The sequence below is a fragment of the Ovis aries genome, chromosome X, assembly GCF_016772045.2.
Source record: "Ovis aries strain OAR_USU_Benz2616 breed Rambouillet chromosome X, ARS-UI_Ramb_v3.0, whole genome shotgun sequence".
In the NCBI taxonomy this organism is placed as follows: domain Eukaryota; kingdom Metazoa; phylum Chordata; class Mammalia; order Artiodactyla; family Bovidae; genus Ovis; species Ovis aries.
Genome location: NC_056080.1, coordinates 104,585,447 through 104,603,708, shown reverse-complemented (window position 1 = coordinate 104,603,708; position 18,262 = coordinate 104,585,447). Strand labels below are relative to the sequence as shown.

The 18,262-nt window shown below is 40.9% G+C and overlaps 2 protein-coding genes across 3 annotated transcripts in view; one reads left to right on the top strand and one right to left on the bottom strand.

The window, feature by feature from the left end:
• Positions 1-49: 49 nt before the first annotated feature.
• ZBTB33 (zinc finger and BTB domain containing 33) lies at positions 50-7,698 on the bottom strand. Of its 2 annotated transcripts, none has more exons than XM_004022345.5 (2): positions 7,513-7,698; positions 50-5,182 (listed from the first exon to the last, which is right to left on the bottom strand). In XM_004022345.5, exon 2 carries the CDS (start codon positions 5,178-5,180, stop codon positions 3,183-3,185), a length of 1,998 nt encoding a protein of 665 aa, XP_004022394.1. In that variant the 5' UTR covers positions 5,181-5,182; positions 7,513-7,698; the 3' UTR covers positions 50-3,182. The 2 variants fall into 2 exon arrangements, with proteins under 2 accessions (XP_004022394.1, XP_042097592.1); XM_042241658.2 differs by lacking the exon at positions 7,513-7,698 and adding an exon at positions 5,965-7,369.
• A 6,707-nt stretch (positions 7,699-14,405) lies between these two features.
• The window catches only part of LOC114111667 (uncharacterized), a 46,014-nt gene continuing 42,157 nt past the window's right edge, over positions 14,406-18,262 (top strand). Inside the window, exons 1-3 of the mRNA XM_060407991.1 lie at positions 14,406-14,433; positions 17,031-17,655; positions 18,004-18,164. Of these exons, the coding sequence (XP_060263974.1) occupies positions 14,406-14,433; positions 17,031-17,655; positions 18,004-18,164 (814 nt within the window). The remainder of the gene's footprint in view (positions 14,434-17,030; positions 17,656-18,003; positions 18,165-18,262) is intronic.

Below are 18,262 nucleotides of genomic sequence, written 5' to 3'. Positions count from 1 at the left end.
ATATAATTAATGAAAGATCATCTTGTAAAAAAAAAAAGACACTAAAAAATCAGAATTAAAACATTTTATTTTTGCCATAAGAAGCTCTACGAACTAATATCAGGTAACGGTTAATGAAAAGTAGAACTTAAAGTCATGACAGGGAAGACTGTACAAGTATGAACACTACAGCACTGGGTGGAAATGAACAAGTTTCATACGATTGACAGAAGTGAGAAAGCCAGTGCTGTTGAATTAGTATTTAATTCTTTATAGAGTATGCACGCCTTGACAATACAAAAAACTTTTACCATTTTTACCTTTATCTTTTTGGTACAATGGGAAAAATGCAGCATCGATTCCTCATAGTGGTTGTATGTGGGGGATCATTACCAGCAAAATAATAAAATATATTTTAAAGTGAATCTCTCAAGATTGCTATGGCATATAAAAATCTTTGCTTAGTTTGAGCACTTTCATTTTCTGTCATCTCTTTGAACAAACTGCTATTTCAAACAGTTCCTATCCAGAATATTTAAAGGTAATTTAGCATAGGAGCAAATCTGAAGCCAACCTGAATGAAAAAAAGAGTTCAACTGCCAGAAAACTAAGTATAAAATAGGAAAACACCATGACAGGTTTTGAACAGCATCTTGCTACACATTTCCAACCCCATAAACACTGGGAGTGAAGGGTTTTAATTCCCAGAGAGTATTCCACATGGATTCTGAACTTTGGATATAGAGACTTCTAAAAAAACTGAAGACCCTGACATACGTTCAAGTAAGAGTCTTCTGGCAAAAATACAATTTAAAGTGAATTTTCCAGTTTTCCTCCTCCCAAAAAACTAGAAGATACCTTCAGTAGGCAAAGTTGAAATTTCAGACTCAGAACTTAGATAGAGCACAGCAGCAGCAAATAATTGTATCAAGATAATTCAGAACGGATAGTTTTCCATTATAGAATTCCTTGTTTGTCATAATGGCCTTGTAGAAACCAAGTTTTATTGAAAAAGTGAAAGTGTTTGTCGCTCAGTCGTTAACTAACTCTATGCAACCCCATGGACTGTAGCCTGCCAGGCTCCTCTGTCCATGGACTTTCCCAGGCAAGAATACTTGTGGGTAGCCATTCCCTTTCCAGACGATCTTCCTGACTCAGGGATAGAACCCAGGTCTTCTGCACTGCAGGCGGACTCTTTACCATCTGAGCCATCCAGGAAGTTAGCAGTTAAGTCTGAAAGGACTGAAGTATCATTCACACTTGTTGAATTATGTCTAACTGGTGAAACAGCATAAATGAAACAAACAAATTTCCACTGAAAACATTTCAGAGTGTACCCTATAGTCAAAGAGTAATGTTATCAATACATATACACAAAGGAAACAGATATTGCAATTCCAGAGATCAGACTTTTAAGCTGTATGGTAATTTAAAAATTTTCCAAGGATTAGTTTACAAAATGGTCTTAAAGTCTCAAGTCACAGAACAGAAAACATAAAAGATGCACATCATTCTAACCCTTGGTAAGCAACGGACTGTATTATTTTTCTTTCTCCTTGTATTACTGCAAACACTGATGCCTGATACCCTCAGTTACCATCTTAAGAAATACTGAAATCATTATCTTCAAGTCTAGCTTACTGTCAGAAGGATGATGTATACATGAGAAATTGATTAAAGCTTTAAGTTCAAAGTCAAGAAATAGACTATTTTCAAAAATACATCATTAAGGAGAAAGAAAATATCTATGTTGAATTAAGAAATACTTAAGCAAGGTTACAAAGGACTAATAACTATGCACAACAATCTTTTTCAGTATCTAATCATATTTTCTTCCTTTGCAAAAATTTACAGAAGTTCAACAAGTCAATCTGTTATAAACGCTAGGCTATATATTTGTTCCAACCTGCTTCCCTTTTAGTACTGGCACTTCAATAAGTTTTGACTTTATTTTCTAAGTGTTTAAACATGTGTCATTTTTTAAAAGGGAGAAAGGTGGTATTCATTGTTCTCAAGATAAGTGGGAATCAACAAGCCTATTTAACTTCCTTGTATAGCTTCTGATTGCTATAATACTGCAGCAATTTGCAGATGGAATGGAACTTATTTTAGGAGTAAAAACCTAAAGGTCTTGCTGAAAGGAAAATACTAGATATCTGATTCAGCTATGTCAAATAAAAACTTCCTATTAGAGATTCTAAGTAATATGAACATTTAAAAATACATGCCAGTGGCCTCCCACCCAAAATATGTAAGAGTCTCATTTATGGAATTTGTCATTTATAAAGATGCATACATAAAGATTAGTTTGGTGGTGTTCAGATTCAAAATTTGAAAAATTTCATGGGAATATTTTTTAACCATAATGAGCAAAAAGGAAATCTCCATTCACTTCCATTCTCTGTCTCTATCATATAAGAGCACAGAATTTAAAGCAAATATGATAAAACTTTTAATCTCTTCCTGTCTGCATTACAAAGATTTCTTTTTTGCCCATAGAAACCACACTGCAAAGGTATATATATACAGTGGTCCAGGCACCAAAGTCTTTTCGAGACTATGGTGATAAAAGTGAAGTTTAATTCTAATTAGCTAAAACTCGTTCATTCTTCAAGTGAGAAACTTGTCTGCACAGCTATTTTCATGAGGGGTGGGAGGCAGGAGGCTGCTATCCATTTGGGTTAGCAAAATACACAACCAAGCAGAGACTTACTCTGAAAATTTCCAGGACAACTTTAGAAGTTCTCATTTACTCTTTATGCCATATACAAGACACAACACACATTTATAGTCTCAATAATAAGAAAATTGAGAATTCAGCAGTAAAGTGCTAACACGGAAGGGGAAAGTTGCAAGATATACTAGGGTATGCTAATAACTCCAGTTATTTTCAAAGAACATTCAAACTGATTCAAATTCTATTCAGGAAACTATCTCTCCAAGCTTTTTTTTTTTTTTTGCCTCTTTTAAATGTGCTGAAAGCTAACTATATAAACAGATACTTGGGGGAGGGGAAAGTTCTCAACCTCTATTCAAACTTTCAGAATAATTTGCTTCTAAAAATTATGAACAAATAATCCAACTAGACTACCTTCAGATGACATGGCAGATCAAATGAACTTGTTTTCACCTTTGTTTTACAGGTCTTCTGAAAGCCCTGACCCTTAAATCCAAACCAAAACTTTCTGATATTTCAAAGGAGTTCAATAAGATTCTGGTATTATAAATTCAAACTCAGTACTGCCATCTGTTACATTCTGTTTAAAAATGGAATCATTTTCCTGCTGAATAAAAATATCTTCCCAGGTCATGGGCTTGTTCTGAGGAGCAGATGTGGTCCCTACTGGAGGTTCTTTCCCAGCATCAACCTTATATCCAATACCGTCATCCTTCATTACAGGCATAGTGCCTGACCTATCAGAGAGGTATGCATATTGTCTGATCTGTAAAGACCTGCATGGATGTAAACGATAAAGCTTCGAGTCTCCAGAAGGATCTTGACTATGAACAGACTTTATGTGTGAAGACATAAACTGATAGTTGATGAATGACTTGCCACAGGCCAAACACTGATACCTTCGCTCTCCTGTGTGATGAATTTCATGCTTTGTGCGATATTCTGCAAGAGGAAAGACCTTCTCACAGTAACGGCAAGGATACTTCTTCTCCCAAGAATGAATGTTAAAATGTCTCCGCAAGCTTGTCAGGCAGACATATGACCTTTTGCATACAATACAGATATAATAGACCCTTCCATCTACTATTAACTCATAGTGATCATCATGTTTAACTTTCATACGTTTATTTGCTGTCTCACTGCTAGGTGTTTTTGGTATCTCGTTCCCAAGTCTGGCCTCCCCTTCGTCAGGGTCATCTTTGACAGGGATAACTATATCATAAGTATCTTCACCAATATTTGCATAAACCTTGCAACCCGTTGACAAGCCTTCAATTTCAGTAGCTGTATCTAAAGTAATAATCTTCTGACCCTCCATTAGATGTTTGGATCCTAAACCTGGATCATTAGTGTTTCTCGTAATTATATCTGAAATTTTTAAAGAATTGGAAACTGGCTCTTGCAGAAGTGTAGGAATCTGCATCTTCTGTATCAGTGATCCATCAAAAGTGGTATTTGGGGGGATCTCAGCCTGTGGGACCAAAGACGTATTACTGACAGCGGAATCTGGACTGGAGCTAATAGTGTCATCATCATCATCTATAATTTCCTCCTCCTCCTCTTCATTGGCCTTGTTTCCTGGTAAAACAGCACTGTTTGGTGGCTGTTGATTCTGTACAAGTAAATTGATTGAAGGAGACATATGATTTGGAAGTGAAGAACTGACATTTGGTGGTGTAGTAAGTGGTGTCTGATTTAACAAAATGATGTTTGGAGTCAGATGTGTTGGGGCCGAAGACACCAACAATTTTTCACTTCCCTGTGTCTGGCTCAGAGTTGCCTGATTCACAGAAGTAGGAAGTTTCTGAGTAGGTGTGATGTTTGTTAAAGGGGGAGAGCTATTGCTCACACAAGGTGCATCATCTGAAATAGCAACAGAGCCTGGATTAGGCTGGACCTCTGCCACTGTGTTGGTACTCGGCAAAGTCTCCTTTGCAGGCAGAATCTCAGAGCAGAAAATGACATCATCGTCGTCATCATCTGAATCAGTAACAATGATCTTTTTTGTCTCATAATCTTCAGCAGACAAGGAAAAAGATTCTGTTATAATTGGCATTATAGTGGCCCCATTTTCTTGGGATTCATCTTTTGATTTTTGTATTTCAGGAGGTGAGTTTTCTGCATTACCATCCTGAGCTGTACCTGAGATGCTTTTAACCTGTGACAACGGGACACCAAGCTCTGCTATAAACTTAACTCCTAATAACTGCCCTGATTTAATTAACTCATCAAGTAAATCTGATCTAACACGAACAATTTTAGAACTATAGATATAATTGAGAATTTCTGCAAAGATCTCTGCTCTTATAAAGCTCAGTTCAACAACTTGCCCAGCAACTGAGAAGAGTTGATGAAAGTAAGTACTTGAAGCTGAAAGAATGTTCCTATGGGCTCGGAATTTTCGGTCTTCCACAATAACAGTAACATCACAGAAGAGTCCATGGCCACGTTGCTCATTCAAGGAGTTCAGCAGACTGCCAGAGTATTGAATGTCTGTAGCAGAAATCAGTTTTCTACTCTCCATGCCTATAAGAGAAAGGAGAAGGGGAGATGCATGCATTAGGAAAGAAAAACACAAGTACTTCATTTAGAATTTTAGCTACAGCTTCATTGAATAGTTTATTAGCATTTTAATGGAAGTTTGGTGTACCTTTTGGTTTTTATATAAACTGTTCTTACAGATTTTTATATATAACTGTTATTTGGACCATGTTAAATCTCATGACTTCCTCCTGAGAAGAGACAAGCAAGTTTTAAATTGATCTACAGATTTGAACACTAATCTCTTCCTTTGAATCTTAGATACATGCATCACCACTAAGCAGTTTTTAAAGACTAAAGTTAATTTTTTTGTTCCAATTTTGGATTTTCTCCTCAAGAGTTTAGAGTTAATTTTTAACTGTCTGAACACTGTAAGAAAAATCTTCATTGTGAACACATAAAAAGTTATTTTACCTGTAAATGAATGATGTGTCAGAAAAGCTTGATGTGTGCAATACTAAGTCCAAAATAGGTAGTCTTCCTAAACGTTTAACTTATCTTTAACAACATATTCAACAGCTACTCCCTGTAGCCACAGACTGAACCAGCATTCATAAGCACTGGTGACTATTACCTCTGAAGTTTTTATGTTCTTATTTTAACAGGGATGCTTCATCTAGATAAACTATGAAACACCTTTTTACCCTCTCCTCTTTTCTTCTTCCCCTCACCTGTCTACTCCCCACAATCTCCAGAGATGGAATGTTAGAATGTCAAATGAAGTCAACAAATGCTATTGTGAAAAACAAAACAAGGGAAAAGTTTACCATTTCTTAAAGCTCAAATGGGTGAAAACACAAAACATTTCATTTTGTTGGGAAAGAATTATGAGCACTGATATGAGAATTTTCTTCACACAGAATGATTTAGTGAAAACTTCAGACCAGACATCACTCTAGAAAAGGAGAAGGAATGTCAACAAATAGTATTGCTGTGTACCACCCTCTAAACAATTTTCAGCACTTCACAGAAGAGATTTCTAGTAAAAATTTAAATACATAAAATGATACATGTATATATAATTTAAAATTAGTTGGTAAGTACTTTTGGTAAAGAGACACTTCTATTGCTAGTATATATTCTTTCCGTTTAGAGTTACCAAAATAGTACAACTGTCACAGTGCTTAAGTTATACACATGTGGAAGGCAGGGCGTCTCAAATATCTTCTAATTTTTTCAAAATTATAGCTTAAAGACAAAAATAGGAGAAAAGTCTAGAAATCAAGGATTTAAAACATCATGTTATAAGGCATTGCTTGTTAACAGTACCAGGGAATTTCAGGTTACCATAAAAGCATTCATCAGAAAGGGTGACCTTTGGACAGTGAGCCAGCTACCAGCGCTTCCGAAATACGGGCATTTCGACACAAGTCACTTTTCAGTGGATAGACAGGTTTTCTGAATACGGTCCCACTACTTTTGTCCTTTGCAAATGGGTTTTCCCAACGGGGCAAGGATTTCAATGTATGCGTCCAGGTGACACCAGGACTTGGTTTCATTTTGTTGTTTCATTTTGTCTTTCCCGTCCAGTTGGACCCAGGATCAGCACAAATCGGTCTGAACCCATCCCAACCCCAGATCCGCGACCTGACCGTGGAAAAGCCATTCTGCACGCCCGTGAGACAAATCCTTGACCGAGGGCAGGTGACGTTGGAAAAGAGAGACGCCACCCGCAAGAGTGAAACAACCTACACGCGGCAGCTGAACCCCATCTCCCTCTGTCCACCCCCTCTTCCCCATTCACACCCGGCCGGCTGCAACCGAGGTTTTCAACCCGGATTCACGTGGAAAAGCAGTTTCTTGCAAATACAGAAGGAAGGCCGGCCAGCACGGTCAGGGCGGGGGTAGTCGGGCGAGGCGGCCGGCCAGGGAAAGTAGAAGGTGGCGAAGCGGAGGGTGGGGTGTTGGGAGGGGATGTGGCCAAGCAGGCGGCATTGTTATGCCCTGGGAAGGGGAGGATGGGCCTGGCCGAAAAGCTCTAAATCAAAGTCGGGGTGAGGAGGGGGAACTGGCGCAAAAAGGCAGGCGAGGGCCGTGGAAAACGCCGAGTGGTTCTCCGCGGTGGGCTCCCCAAGCTCCGGGCCTACCCCGGGCCCTGACGGCCCCTGACGGCGGAGGAGACCGCGCCTCGGCCCTCCCGGTTCGTCCCCTCCTTCGCTCCCGAGCCCACACAAAGAAAAGGGCCGGAGGAGCGGAGCCTCCGACTCCGCCGCTTCCTGGTTCAAGTGAGGAGAAAGCGAAGGCAGGCGCGGCCCAGAGACGGAGGAAGCCGGCGCGCTCCCTCGCCCCCTCACGGGTCGCAGCCGGTTCCTCACCTGCTTCCCGGCGCCGCCGCTTCTCGTCGTCGGCCCGCGCGGAAGGGTGGGAATCCTCCAACAGTCAGAAGCCGGACTCTGCGGCGATTCGGCTCCTTCTTTAAACGTCGCTCCAGTCTTGGTCAACGTCGACGCGGCTACCGCCTCCCGCCGCCACCGCTGCCACAGCTGCCTCACGCCGCCGACAGAGGGCACCGCGCGGGGGCGAGACGCCGAAGACGAAGGAGCCCTCCTCTTCCGAGCGCGGTTCGGCTCTTTCCGGAGAGGCCCGAGCGCTAGGCCGTCCCACTTCGGGGCCCCGCTCCGCCTTCGGCTCCTTCCGCAAGGGGCGGAGGAAGACTGGGAAGCGCCGGGAGCGCTCGGCCCCTTCCGGAGGGCGAAAGGGTGGGAAAAAGGAAAAGGAAAGGGAAAGATGGGGTAACGCGGCAATAACGGTTGGGATGCGAGGGATACTCGTCCCTTTCCTCTACGTTCCGTGTAAGCTTCTAGGGCGTAAAAACTTCGAGAGACTAATAAGGTTTCATTTCTTTTGAAAGTTCGAAACTGCCTTATTTAATAGCTTGTTGTTAGATGATAAACCAATCCTAAAGGAAATCAGTCCTGAATATTCACTGGAAGGACTGATGCTGAAGCTGAAGCTCCAATATTTTGGCCACCGATGCGAACAACTGATTCATTGGAAAAGACTCTGATGCTGGGAAAGATTGAAGGCAGGAGGAGAACCCGATGAGAGAGGATGAAATGGTTGGATGGCATCACTGTCTTGATGGACACGAGTTTGAGTAAACTCTGGGAGTTGGTGATGGACAGGGAGGCCTGGCGTGCTGCAATTCATAGGGTCGCAAAGAGTCGGACACGACTGAGCGACTAAACTGAAACCACCTTGACATATAATCAGAATGAATATAATCAAACATAATGAGTCAAGTCATGATTTATAATTCAAGTTGAAGGATAACAAGCACATTCTAACACCTACTGTGAAGAAATAAGTTTTTGGGTAAGTACTATCTTCTCAGCTGAATACTGAATGATGCAATATTGTTAATTCCTTCATTGCAACTATTCTTTTCTGACCACCTGTTTGATCTGCACCAAATCTTATGTTAGACTGTGTGGAATACAAAATGAATAAGCCAAGGTCTCTACCTTTTCAAAGAGCTCAGTAGATAGGTATACAAACATCGACAAAATACAGAACACAGAGAAGGAACTAGCAAACTGAATTAGAGCTGCATCTTGAAAGATAAATAGTAACACTTGCATTGTGTGTGTTTGTTACTTTTATTTACATAGCATTTCCTGCACAGAGGGCTTTACTGTCCACACATAGTAGGTGTTCAATAATTGTTAAGTGAATGAATACATGAGTGATTTGTAATTTGAAAAACTCCTCTGGTAATCCACTTCTGACTGAGTACCATGATGAATGAAGTGACAGGATGGGTGGTTGAAGAGCCAAATATTTCCCTTCAGGCTGGTTATTGATCATATTCAACTAAGGAACCAAAATAGTAGCATTTTCTTCAACAATTAGAGCCATTCACTATGTTCATTTTCTTTAAAAAAAAAAATATATATATATATATATATATATATATATATATATACAGGATAATATTGCATCAGTTTCCAAAAACTTGAATTGGCACTTACTTACCATTCAGTTGGAATCCTTCCACGTCTTTCCTACAAAAATCCTGGAGAAAATGTCCATCAGGATATTCCAGAATAAAAACAGATCTACTAACTATATTTAATTTTCTTCAACATAAAAGCAGACAAGGATGTCATCATCTATCGACCTCTAATCTATTCTACATTGTCCTCAATAAAGTCAAGTCACATAGTAAAATATCAAAGTAGTGTAATACAGCTGTATTTTCACATGGAGATAAGAAATCCATACGAAATTCCCTAGGTGTTTCTCCAAAGTTTTGTATTGTGGTAAAAAAAAAAAAAACTTATGTGGGAATCACTGCATTATTAACATAAACATATTTCATGGAAAATAGAAATGTGCTGTTGTAAAAGAAGGTAAGACAGATGGTAGTGTTTTCCTGGCAACTGAGCACTTAATTACTTAGAACATTAATGACCATTTTTCTGAGTCATCCTCTCACAAAACTTAGTAGCAAAAAAAATATTTAGGAAATAGGACAAAGTACATCTTGAAAGTTTAGGATCTACTTATCTTTCAGTAGCTTAGTTGACAAAAACTAAAACAAGATATTTCTTTGAAATATAGATCATAGTAACTGCCACTCTTGCTATCAAATAGGTGTTGGTTACATCTCAGTAAACTGTAAGATGCAATACAATTTCTTTTACATCAGCACCAACAGCACCAAGACCTCCAACCAAATTGCCTAGCTTTTGTCCCCTTCCTGAAAGGGCTTTCAAAGTGTGGAACCCCAGCTGAGGTATGATGAAGGCCTGTTACTTCAAAATGTAGAAAACTGCCTCTTCCCTTCTGTCCACGTGGCTCACTCCCTAACTCAGCAAAAACTAAGCTAAAATTAAGAAACTGCCTATAACCCACACACCTACGGTCAATTAATCTATGACATAAAAGTCATATACAATATACAATGGAGAAAAGACAGTCTCTTCAACAAGTGGTGCTGGGAAAGCTTGCTACATGTAAATCAATGAAATTAGAATACTCCCTCACACCATATACAAAAATCAACTCAAACTGGTTTAAAAACTTAAATGTAAGACATGACACCATAAAAATCCTAGAAAGGAACATAGGGAAAACATTCTTTGACATAAATCATTGCAATATTTTATTAGCTCAGCCTCCCAAGGCGAAAGAAAGAAAAGCGAAAAGAAACAAAAGGGACCTAATCAAACTTAAAAGCTTCTGCACAGCAAAAGAAACCATCAACAAAACGAAAAGATGACCTATGGAATAGGAGAAAATGTTTTCAAAGGATGCAACTGACAAAGGGTTAGTATCCAAAATACAAAAACAGCTCATACAACTCAATATCGAAACAATTCAATATCCAAAATACAAAAACAGCTCATACAACTCAATATCCAAACAATTCAATCAAAAACTGGGCAGAACACCTAAATAGACACATACAGATGGCCAACAGGCACATAAAAATTATTCACTAATAATTAGAGAAATACAAATCAAAACCAGTCAGAATAGATATCATCAAAAAGTCTACATATAATAAATGTTGGAGAGGGTGTGGAGAAAAGGGAATACTCACACTGTTGCTGGGAACGTAAGTTGATGCAGCCACTATGAAAAACAGTATGGAGGTTCCTGAACAACAACATTCTATAAAGCAACTATCCTTCAATTAAAAAGTAGATTAAAAAAAACAACCCCTATGCTATCATTTGTGACCAGAAAATCATTGTATAAATAATATGTAAACCTGAGAACTATTGGATCATAACATTACACAGAAGCATTAAAGCACAATTATACCCTAGCAAAAATAAAAGTAAAAACAACTAAAAATAGAATTACTATATGATACAGCAATTCCACTCCTAGGTATATATCTGGGAAAAAAACAAACCTTAATTCAGAAAGATACATACACTTTAATGTTCATAGCAGCACTATTTACAAAAGCCAAGACATGGAAACAATCCAAGTGTTCACCAACAGACGATTGACTTAAAGAGATGTGGTACATATATACAATGGAATATTATTACTCAGCCATAAAAAAGAATGCAATATTGCCATTTGTAGCAACATGGATGGACCTACAGAGTATTTTGCTTAGTGAAGTAAGTCAGAAAGAGAAAGACAAATGCTATATGATGTCATTTATATATGGAATCTAAAAAATAATACAGATTAATCTGTATACAAAACAGAAACAGAATCATAGACACAGAAAACAAACTCATGGTTACCAAAGGGGAGAGGGAGAAAGGGAGGGACAAGATGGAAGTATGGGATTAATGGATATAAACTATTATATATAAAAGATACACAACAAAGATTTACTGTATAACACTAGGAACAATATTCAATATCTTATAATAACTTATAATGGAAAATAATCTGAAAAAATTAATATATATAACTGAACACTTTGCTGTACACCTGAAACTAACACAATATTGTAAATCAACGATTGTTGTTTAGTCGGTAAGTTGTGTCTGACTCTTTTGCAACCCCATGAACTGTAGCCTGCCAAGCTCCTCCATCCATGGGATTCTCCAGGCAAGAATACTGGAGTGGGTTGCCATTCCCTTCTCCAGGGGATCGTCTCCACCCAGGGACTGAACCCGTGTCTCCTGCATTGCAGGTGGATTCTTTATATCTCTGAGCCTCCAGGGAAGCCCAAAATCAACTACCCTTCAATTAAAAAAAGAATTTAAGGCCTTCCCTGGTGACTCAGTGGTAAAGGATCCACCTATCCCTGTAGGAGACACGGGTTTGATCCCTGACCCAGAAAAATCATACGTGCCACAGAGCAACTGGGTCCACGTGCCACAACTACTGAGTCTGTGTTCTAGAACCCAGGAGACACAACTACTGAAGGCGGAGCACCCTAGAGCCTGTGCTTGGCAACAAGAGGAGCCACTGCAATGTGTCATGCTGCAACTAGAGGAAGTCCATGCAGCAACGAAGACCCAGCACAGCCATAAATAAATAGATAAATAAAATCATTTTTAAAAAAGAATTGTAAACAAAAAGTCACCTATAATTAAAGGGGATCTAATAATCCTGAAAGGTGAGTTCGATCCCTGGGTTGGGAAGATCCCCTGGAGAAACAAATGGCAGCCCACTGCAGTATTCTCGCTTGAGAAATACCTGGACAGAGGAGCCTGGCAGGCCATAGTCCATAGGGTCCCAAAAGAGTCAGACACAACTTAACAACTAAACAACAATAATAATCTGGAAAGGACTTTTTTGATAGGAAAAGCAGGTCAGACCAAGAAATTTGAGTGGCCTAAACAGTTGCTTTGGAGACAAGATATTTGGGAAGTCACTAATTTTCTGTTTCTCAACAAGTTATTTCACCTTTCACTTTCTTTTTATCTCCAGGCATAACCTTACTTCAAATAACCTAGTAGCTTTTTTAAAAAATTTTTTTTATTTGGTGTAGTTTTCAAAGACAAGAACCTGTATCAAATGGATTTGGAGGTATCAATTGTTTCACAGTCTAGAAAGATTTTTGATTGGCTGATAATGGAATCAGGTTTTAAAACTGCGTGCCCGTGTTTGTCTTTGCCTTTTTTGAACTTGATTATGAATTCCATGAAGCCAGCAACTGTCCTCTCCTATGTTAAAACACCAAGAACCTTGTGGGTGCTTAATATGTATTAATTGATGATGATAAAAGAGGAAAAAATGATATTTATTCAGTCCTATAGCCCTTCCCCTGAGTTGTACTTAGCTACACAAATTTAGAAAGGTCACTGCATGAGTATAAGAAGAAACCACAGTAAGGCATCATGGAAAAAACAAAGACTTGGGCAGCAGTGAAAGCATTGGGATTCTGGTACTTCCACTTCACTGTGTGACCCTGAGCCTGATTCTTCATCTGTAAAATAAAGATAATAATACCTTCCCATAGAGTTGTTTTGAGGATTAACTATGGATAGTGTCAAACTGCTTATGATTTCCATTTGTGAGGCCTGCCTTGACCCAATAGATGGTAGACTGATATGGTTACTTGAATTATTAAGTGAATGAGTGTCTAGAACCTTATAAGTGCTAAATATGTTTGCTTTTTCATCACTCTCCCCTTTTCTGCTTTATCCCAACAATTCTGTCTTTAAGTGACTTGCTTGATAACTGCTGATTCTCTTTTTCTTCTTAAAACCTTACAAAGGCAATTGCATAGGGATATATAACCCTCCTACAGGGAAAGAGGAAGTGGACATTGCTGACAATAATACAATCTACTCCCCCAAAAGCCACAGGTAGCCTATTTCAAATATGAAAAAAGTTGAAAGAATGCACTACCCAGGCATCCTTTGTGAAAAACTACTCGGCAATATGAAATCAAATCTGATAAGAAATGAGTCAAAATAAAGAATTAAGAATGGACACTTTGTAATGAGCCAATCTACTTAAATGGAGGACTAAGACCAAACAGCAAGGTTGATTATGAATATGTGATAGAAGAAACTATTAGTATTATATACACCCTGACACAATAAAAATCCATTCATGTGTTCATTAAATTCATATCACTTAGTACCTACTCTGTGCCAGGAAATGCTCTACACACTGTAGATACAATCATCGTCAAGATGAAATCCTAGTGGGATTTCCCTGGCAGTCCAGAGGTTAAGATTCCACCCTCCCAAGGCAGGGGACATGGGTTTGATCCCTGGTTGGAGAACTAAGATTCTGCATGCCATGTGGCATGGCCACATTAAAAAAAAAACAAAAAGAAGGTGAAGTCCTAGTCTTCAGGAAACTTAGATTCTAATGGGAGAGACATGCAATAAACATATTATCTAAATATATAATATAATATCAGATAGCAATGAGTGCTATGAAGAAAAATGACCAGCATAAAAGGAAGAGAGAATGATGAGGGTAGTACTGTAAATCTTTTCAGGGACGACCTCCCTGAAAAGATGATGCATGAACAAAGAATAGAATGAACTAAGGGAAAAAATCATGCAAATATCTGGGGAAGCATTCTAGGCAGTGGAACATGTCAATTCCCTTCAAACAAAGACCACCAGGAATATACTCACAGCTGACAAGTTGGGTTTATTTTTCTTTGCAGGGAGGAAGAATGAACACTATAGGAAACTGTAGAGGTGTTTCAGTAAGAGAATGTTAGTAAGAACCTACTATAATATTTGGATGATTTAGGGCATCGGGCATCTCAATGATCTCATCTGTAGGGAGGACAGACTAGGGCAAGGATAAAGCTGTAATGGATAAAGAAGCAGTCACCCATGTTGGTGAAGAGAGGGGGTGTTTGGTGTTTTGTGGGTGGTAGAGCAACCTTTTTTTCTGGTCTCTGCTTCCCTGGTGGCTCAGACGGTAAAGTGTCTGCCTGCAATGTGGGAGGCCCGGGTTCGATTCCTGGGTAGGGAAGATCCCCTGGAGAAGGAAATGGCAATCCACTCCAGCACCCTTGCCTGAAAAATCCCATGGATGGAGGAGCCTGATGGGCTACAGTCCATGGGGTCGCAAAGAGTCAGACACGACTGAGCGACTTCACTTTAGAAAAAGCAAGAGAGTTCCAGAAAAACATCTATTTCTGCTTTATTGACTATGCCAAAGCCTTTGACTGTGTGGGTCACAATAAACTGTGGAAAATTCTGAAAGAGATGGAAATATCAGAACACCTGACCTGCCTCTTGAGAAACCTATATGCAGGTCAGGAAGCAACAGTTAGAACTGGACATGGAACAACAGACTGGTTCCAGATAGGAAAAGGAGTACATCAAGGCTGTGTATTGTCACCCTGCTTATTTAACTTCTACGCAGAGTACATCATGAGAAATGCTGGACTGGAAGAAACACAAGCTGGAATCAAGATTGCCAGTAGAAATATCAATAACCTCAAATATGCAGATGACACCACCCTTATGGCAGAAAGTGAAGAGGAACTAAAAAGGCTCTTGATGAAAGTGAAAGTGGAGAGTGAAAAAGTTGGCTTAAAGCTCAACATTCAGAAAACGAAGATCATGGCATCTGGTCCCATCACTTCATGGGAAATAGATGGGGAAACAGTGGAAACAGTGTCAGACTTTATTTTTTTGGGCTCCAAAATCACTGCAGATGGTGCTTGCAGCCATGAAATTAAAAGACGCTTACTTGTTGGAAAGAAAGTTATGACCAACCTAGATAGCATATTGAAAAGCAGAGACATTACTTTGCCAACAAAGGTTCGACTAGTCAAGGCTATTGTTTTTCCAGTGGTCATATATGGATGTGAGCGTTGGACTGCAAAGAAAGCTGAGCGCCAAAGAATTGATGCTTTTGAACTATGGTGTTGGCGAAGACTCTTGAGAGTCCCTTGGACTGCAAGGAGATCCAACCAGTCCATTCTGAAGGAGATCAGCCCTGGGTGTTCTTTGGAAGGAATGATGCTAAAGCTGAAACTCCAGTACTCTGGCCACCTCATGAGAAGAGTTGACTCATTGGAAAAGACTCTGATGCTGGGAGGGATTGGGGGCAGGAGGAGAAGGGGATGACAGAGGATGAGATGGCTGGACGGCATCACCGACTCGATGGATGTGAGTCTGAGTGAACCCCGGGAGTTGGTGATAGACAGGGAGGCCTGGTGTGCTGCGATTCATGGGGTCGCAAAGAGTCGGACACGACTGAGTGACTGAACTGAACTGAACTGCTTAGAAAAAATAATGAAGTGGTTTCGTTTTGTCTCACGTTATCAGTCATCTAGACTGGTGTACTGAAAGTTTACGTACAACAGAAGTAACTGGCCTGAGTGCTAGCCGACTTCCAGATATCAGGGGCTGCTTTCCAACCCAGTGTCTCTAACAGCAATTGAAAAACCTTAGAATATCAGGAATAAACTTTAGAGGTGGTGGGAGAGGAGGTATAATAGTGGCCATTTCCTTATCTTTACTATAAAATAGTTAGTTGATAGTGCATTACTATTGTATGGGACATACTTATGCCTGTGTGCTAAGTCACTTCAGTCAGGTCCCACTCTTTGCTACCCTGTGGACTGTAGCTTGCCAGGCTCTGCTGTCCATGGGATTCTTCAAGCAAAAATAGTGGGGTGGGTTGCTGTGCCCTCCTCCAGGGGATCTTCCTGACTCAGGGATAGAATCCAAGTCTCTGCATCCATAGGCAAGTTCTTTACCACTAAAACCACCTGGAAAGCCCAGGACATACTTATACTAAAACATTATTCATTGTTTAGTGAACTTCAAATGTAATCAAGCCTACTATATATTTTTTCCTGCTAAATCTGACAGCACTAAAATAAACACACAGTCAGTTGCATAGGAAATACTTTGACTACTTTGTGCCTTTTCTTTTCTTCCCACTTAGATTTTTATTTTAAATCAAGATAGACTCAACAAAATAATATAACTCGATTTGGGCCATTCCTATATATTCTGTATGTACACATATACACACATCTGTGCATATATTGGGCTTCCCAGGTGGCACTAGTGGTAAAGAACCCACTTGCCAATTCAGGAGACATAAGAGACCCAGTTTGCGTCCCTGGGTCAGGAAGATCTCCTGGAGAAAGGAAAGGCAACCCACTCCAGTATTCTTGCCTGGAGAACCCTATGGACACAGGAGCCTGGCAGGCTACAGTCCATAGGGTCACAAAGAGTCGGACACGACTGAGCGACTTAGCACGCACCTGCATATACTATGTATATGTACACACACACACACACACACACACACACACACACACACACAGGAGAAACAGTAAGCACCCAATAGTATAGAGTATAACGTAACACACAGGCATAGAAAGCACCTGAAACACAAGCAGAACTGGCTGTGTTGGTGATACGGCCACTCTGCAATGTACCTTGTGGTGTGTCATCCTTCCTTTCAGTCATTTCAAGGACCAGGCTGAGGAAGACACGGTCACTGATCCAACTTAGACCTGGCGAGCCTCCTGAGGAACCAGAAGGACGCGCGGAACCGGTTGCAGCGGCGGCTTTTTTATACGGATGTACACGTCGTTTCACTTCAGCTGGACGCCACATAGGCCTGGGGAAGGGTTTTGCCAACGTACCCGGAAGGTTTCCGCGGTTTCCTCGGCGTTGGAGGGCTTGTGCAGCGGCGGGTTCTGGGAGCCAAAAAGGCCAGAGATCTTCCCCGGCTCTTGAGTGTGCCCTCTTTCGTGGCAACAATGGCTCTGGTGTCTGGCTCGCGCAGCCTGGAGTGGAACGCCTCGCAGTTCCTGGAAGAGCCCCGACCCCGCGGAGCCGGCGCTCTCGCCTGCTCTCGGCCTGGGGACCGGAATGGCCTCGGTCGTCAGCTGGGTGTCCTCAGCCGAGGCCCCCAAAACCAGCCCTGCGACCCTGGCTCGCGGTGTCGTCCGCGAGAGCGGCCTTCGGCTCCTCGGGGCGGACCCTCCTCCGCTTCTGCCTCCTAGTCCGCCAAGCGTGGCAGCCAGGATCGCGGCTGCCGGAGCAACAAGCCGGGACGATCTCTAGGACAAGGACCAGGAGGAGGTGAGTGATACGGCCGCACCTTCGCTCTGAGGAGCCCACCTGCCTTCAGAGTCCGCTTCATCTCTCGTCCCGCTTCTGAACGGTCTCAGTTAAGCATTTCTACCTTCCTTGCACCCATGTCCATCTTTTGCTTCTGTCCTTGACAGCTCCTTATTCCCCCGTTTTCTCCCTTAATTCTCACTCATCCTTGGGCGCTTTCATGTGGGCCCCTGACCCCTCCACCAAAGCTCTGGTCTGGCAGCAGACATGGCCAAGGGTCCCAGATCGATTTATAGTGTTTATTTACTTTGTCATTTGTGAGCAAGTTTTTATTCTCCACTAGACTGAATTCAGTGTTCTTGCCTGGAGAATCCCCAGGGATGGCGCACGGAGTCGGACACGACTGAAGCGACTTAGCAGCAGCAGCAGCAGCAGCAGCAGCAGCAGCAGCAGCAGCAGCAGCAGACTGAATTCCTGGAAAGGAGGAGCCCGGTTTTATTCATCACAGAATTTGCAATGCATAGTGCTTAGTAAGAGCTCAACCATTGTGTGCTGAATGATCAGTCTGAGATGATAATGGGATGTGTAAGTGGAAATTCTTTGTAGGGAGTTGGAAAGGGTTGAAATG

What these genes read in the sequence shown, in the direction of transcription:
- ZBTB33 (XM_004022345.5), bottom strand. Translation starts at nt 5,180, where the DNA reads ATGGAGAGTAGAAAACTGATTTCTGCTACAGACATTCAATACTCTGGC.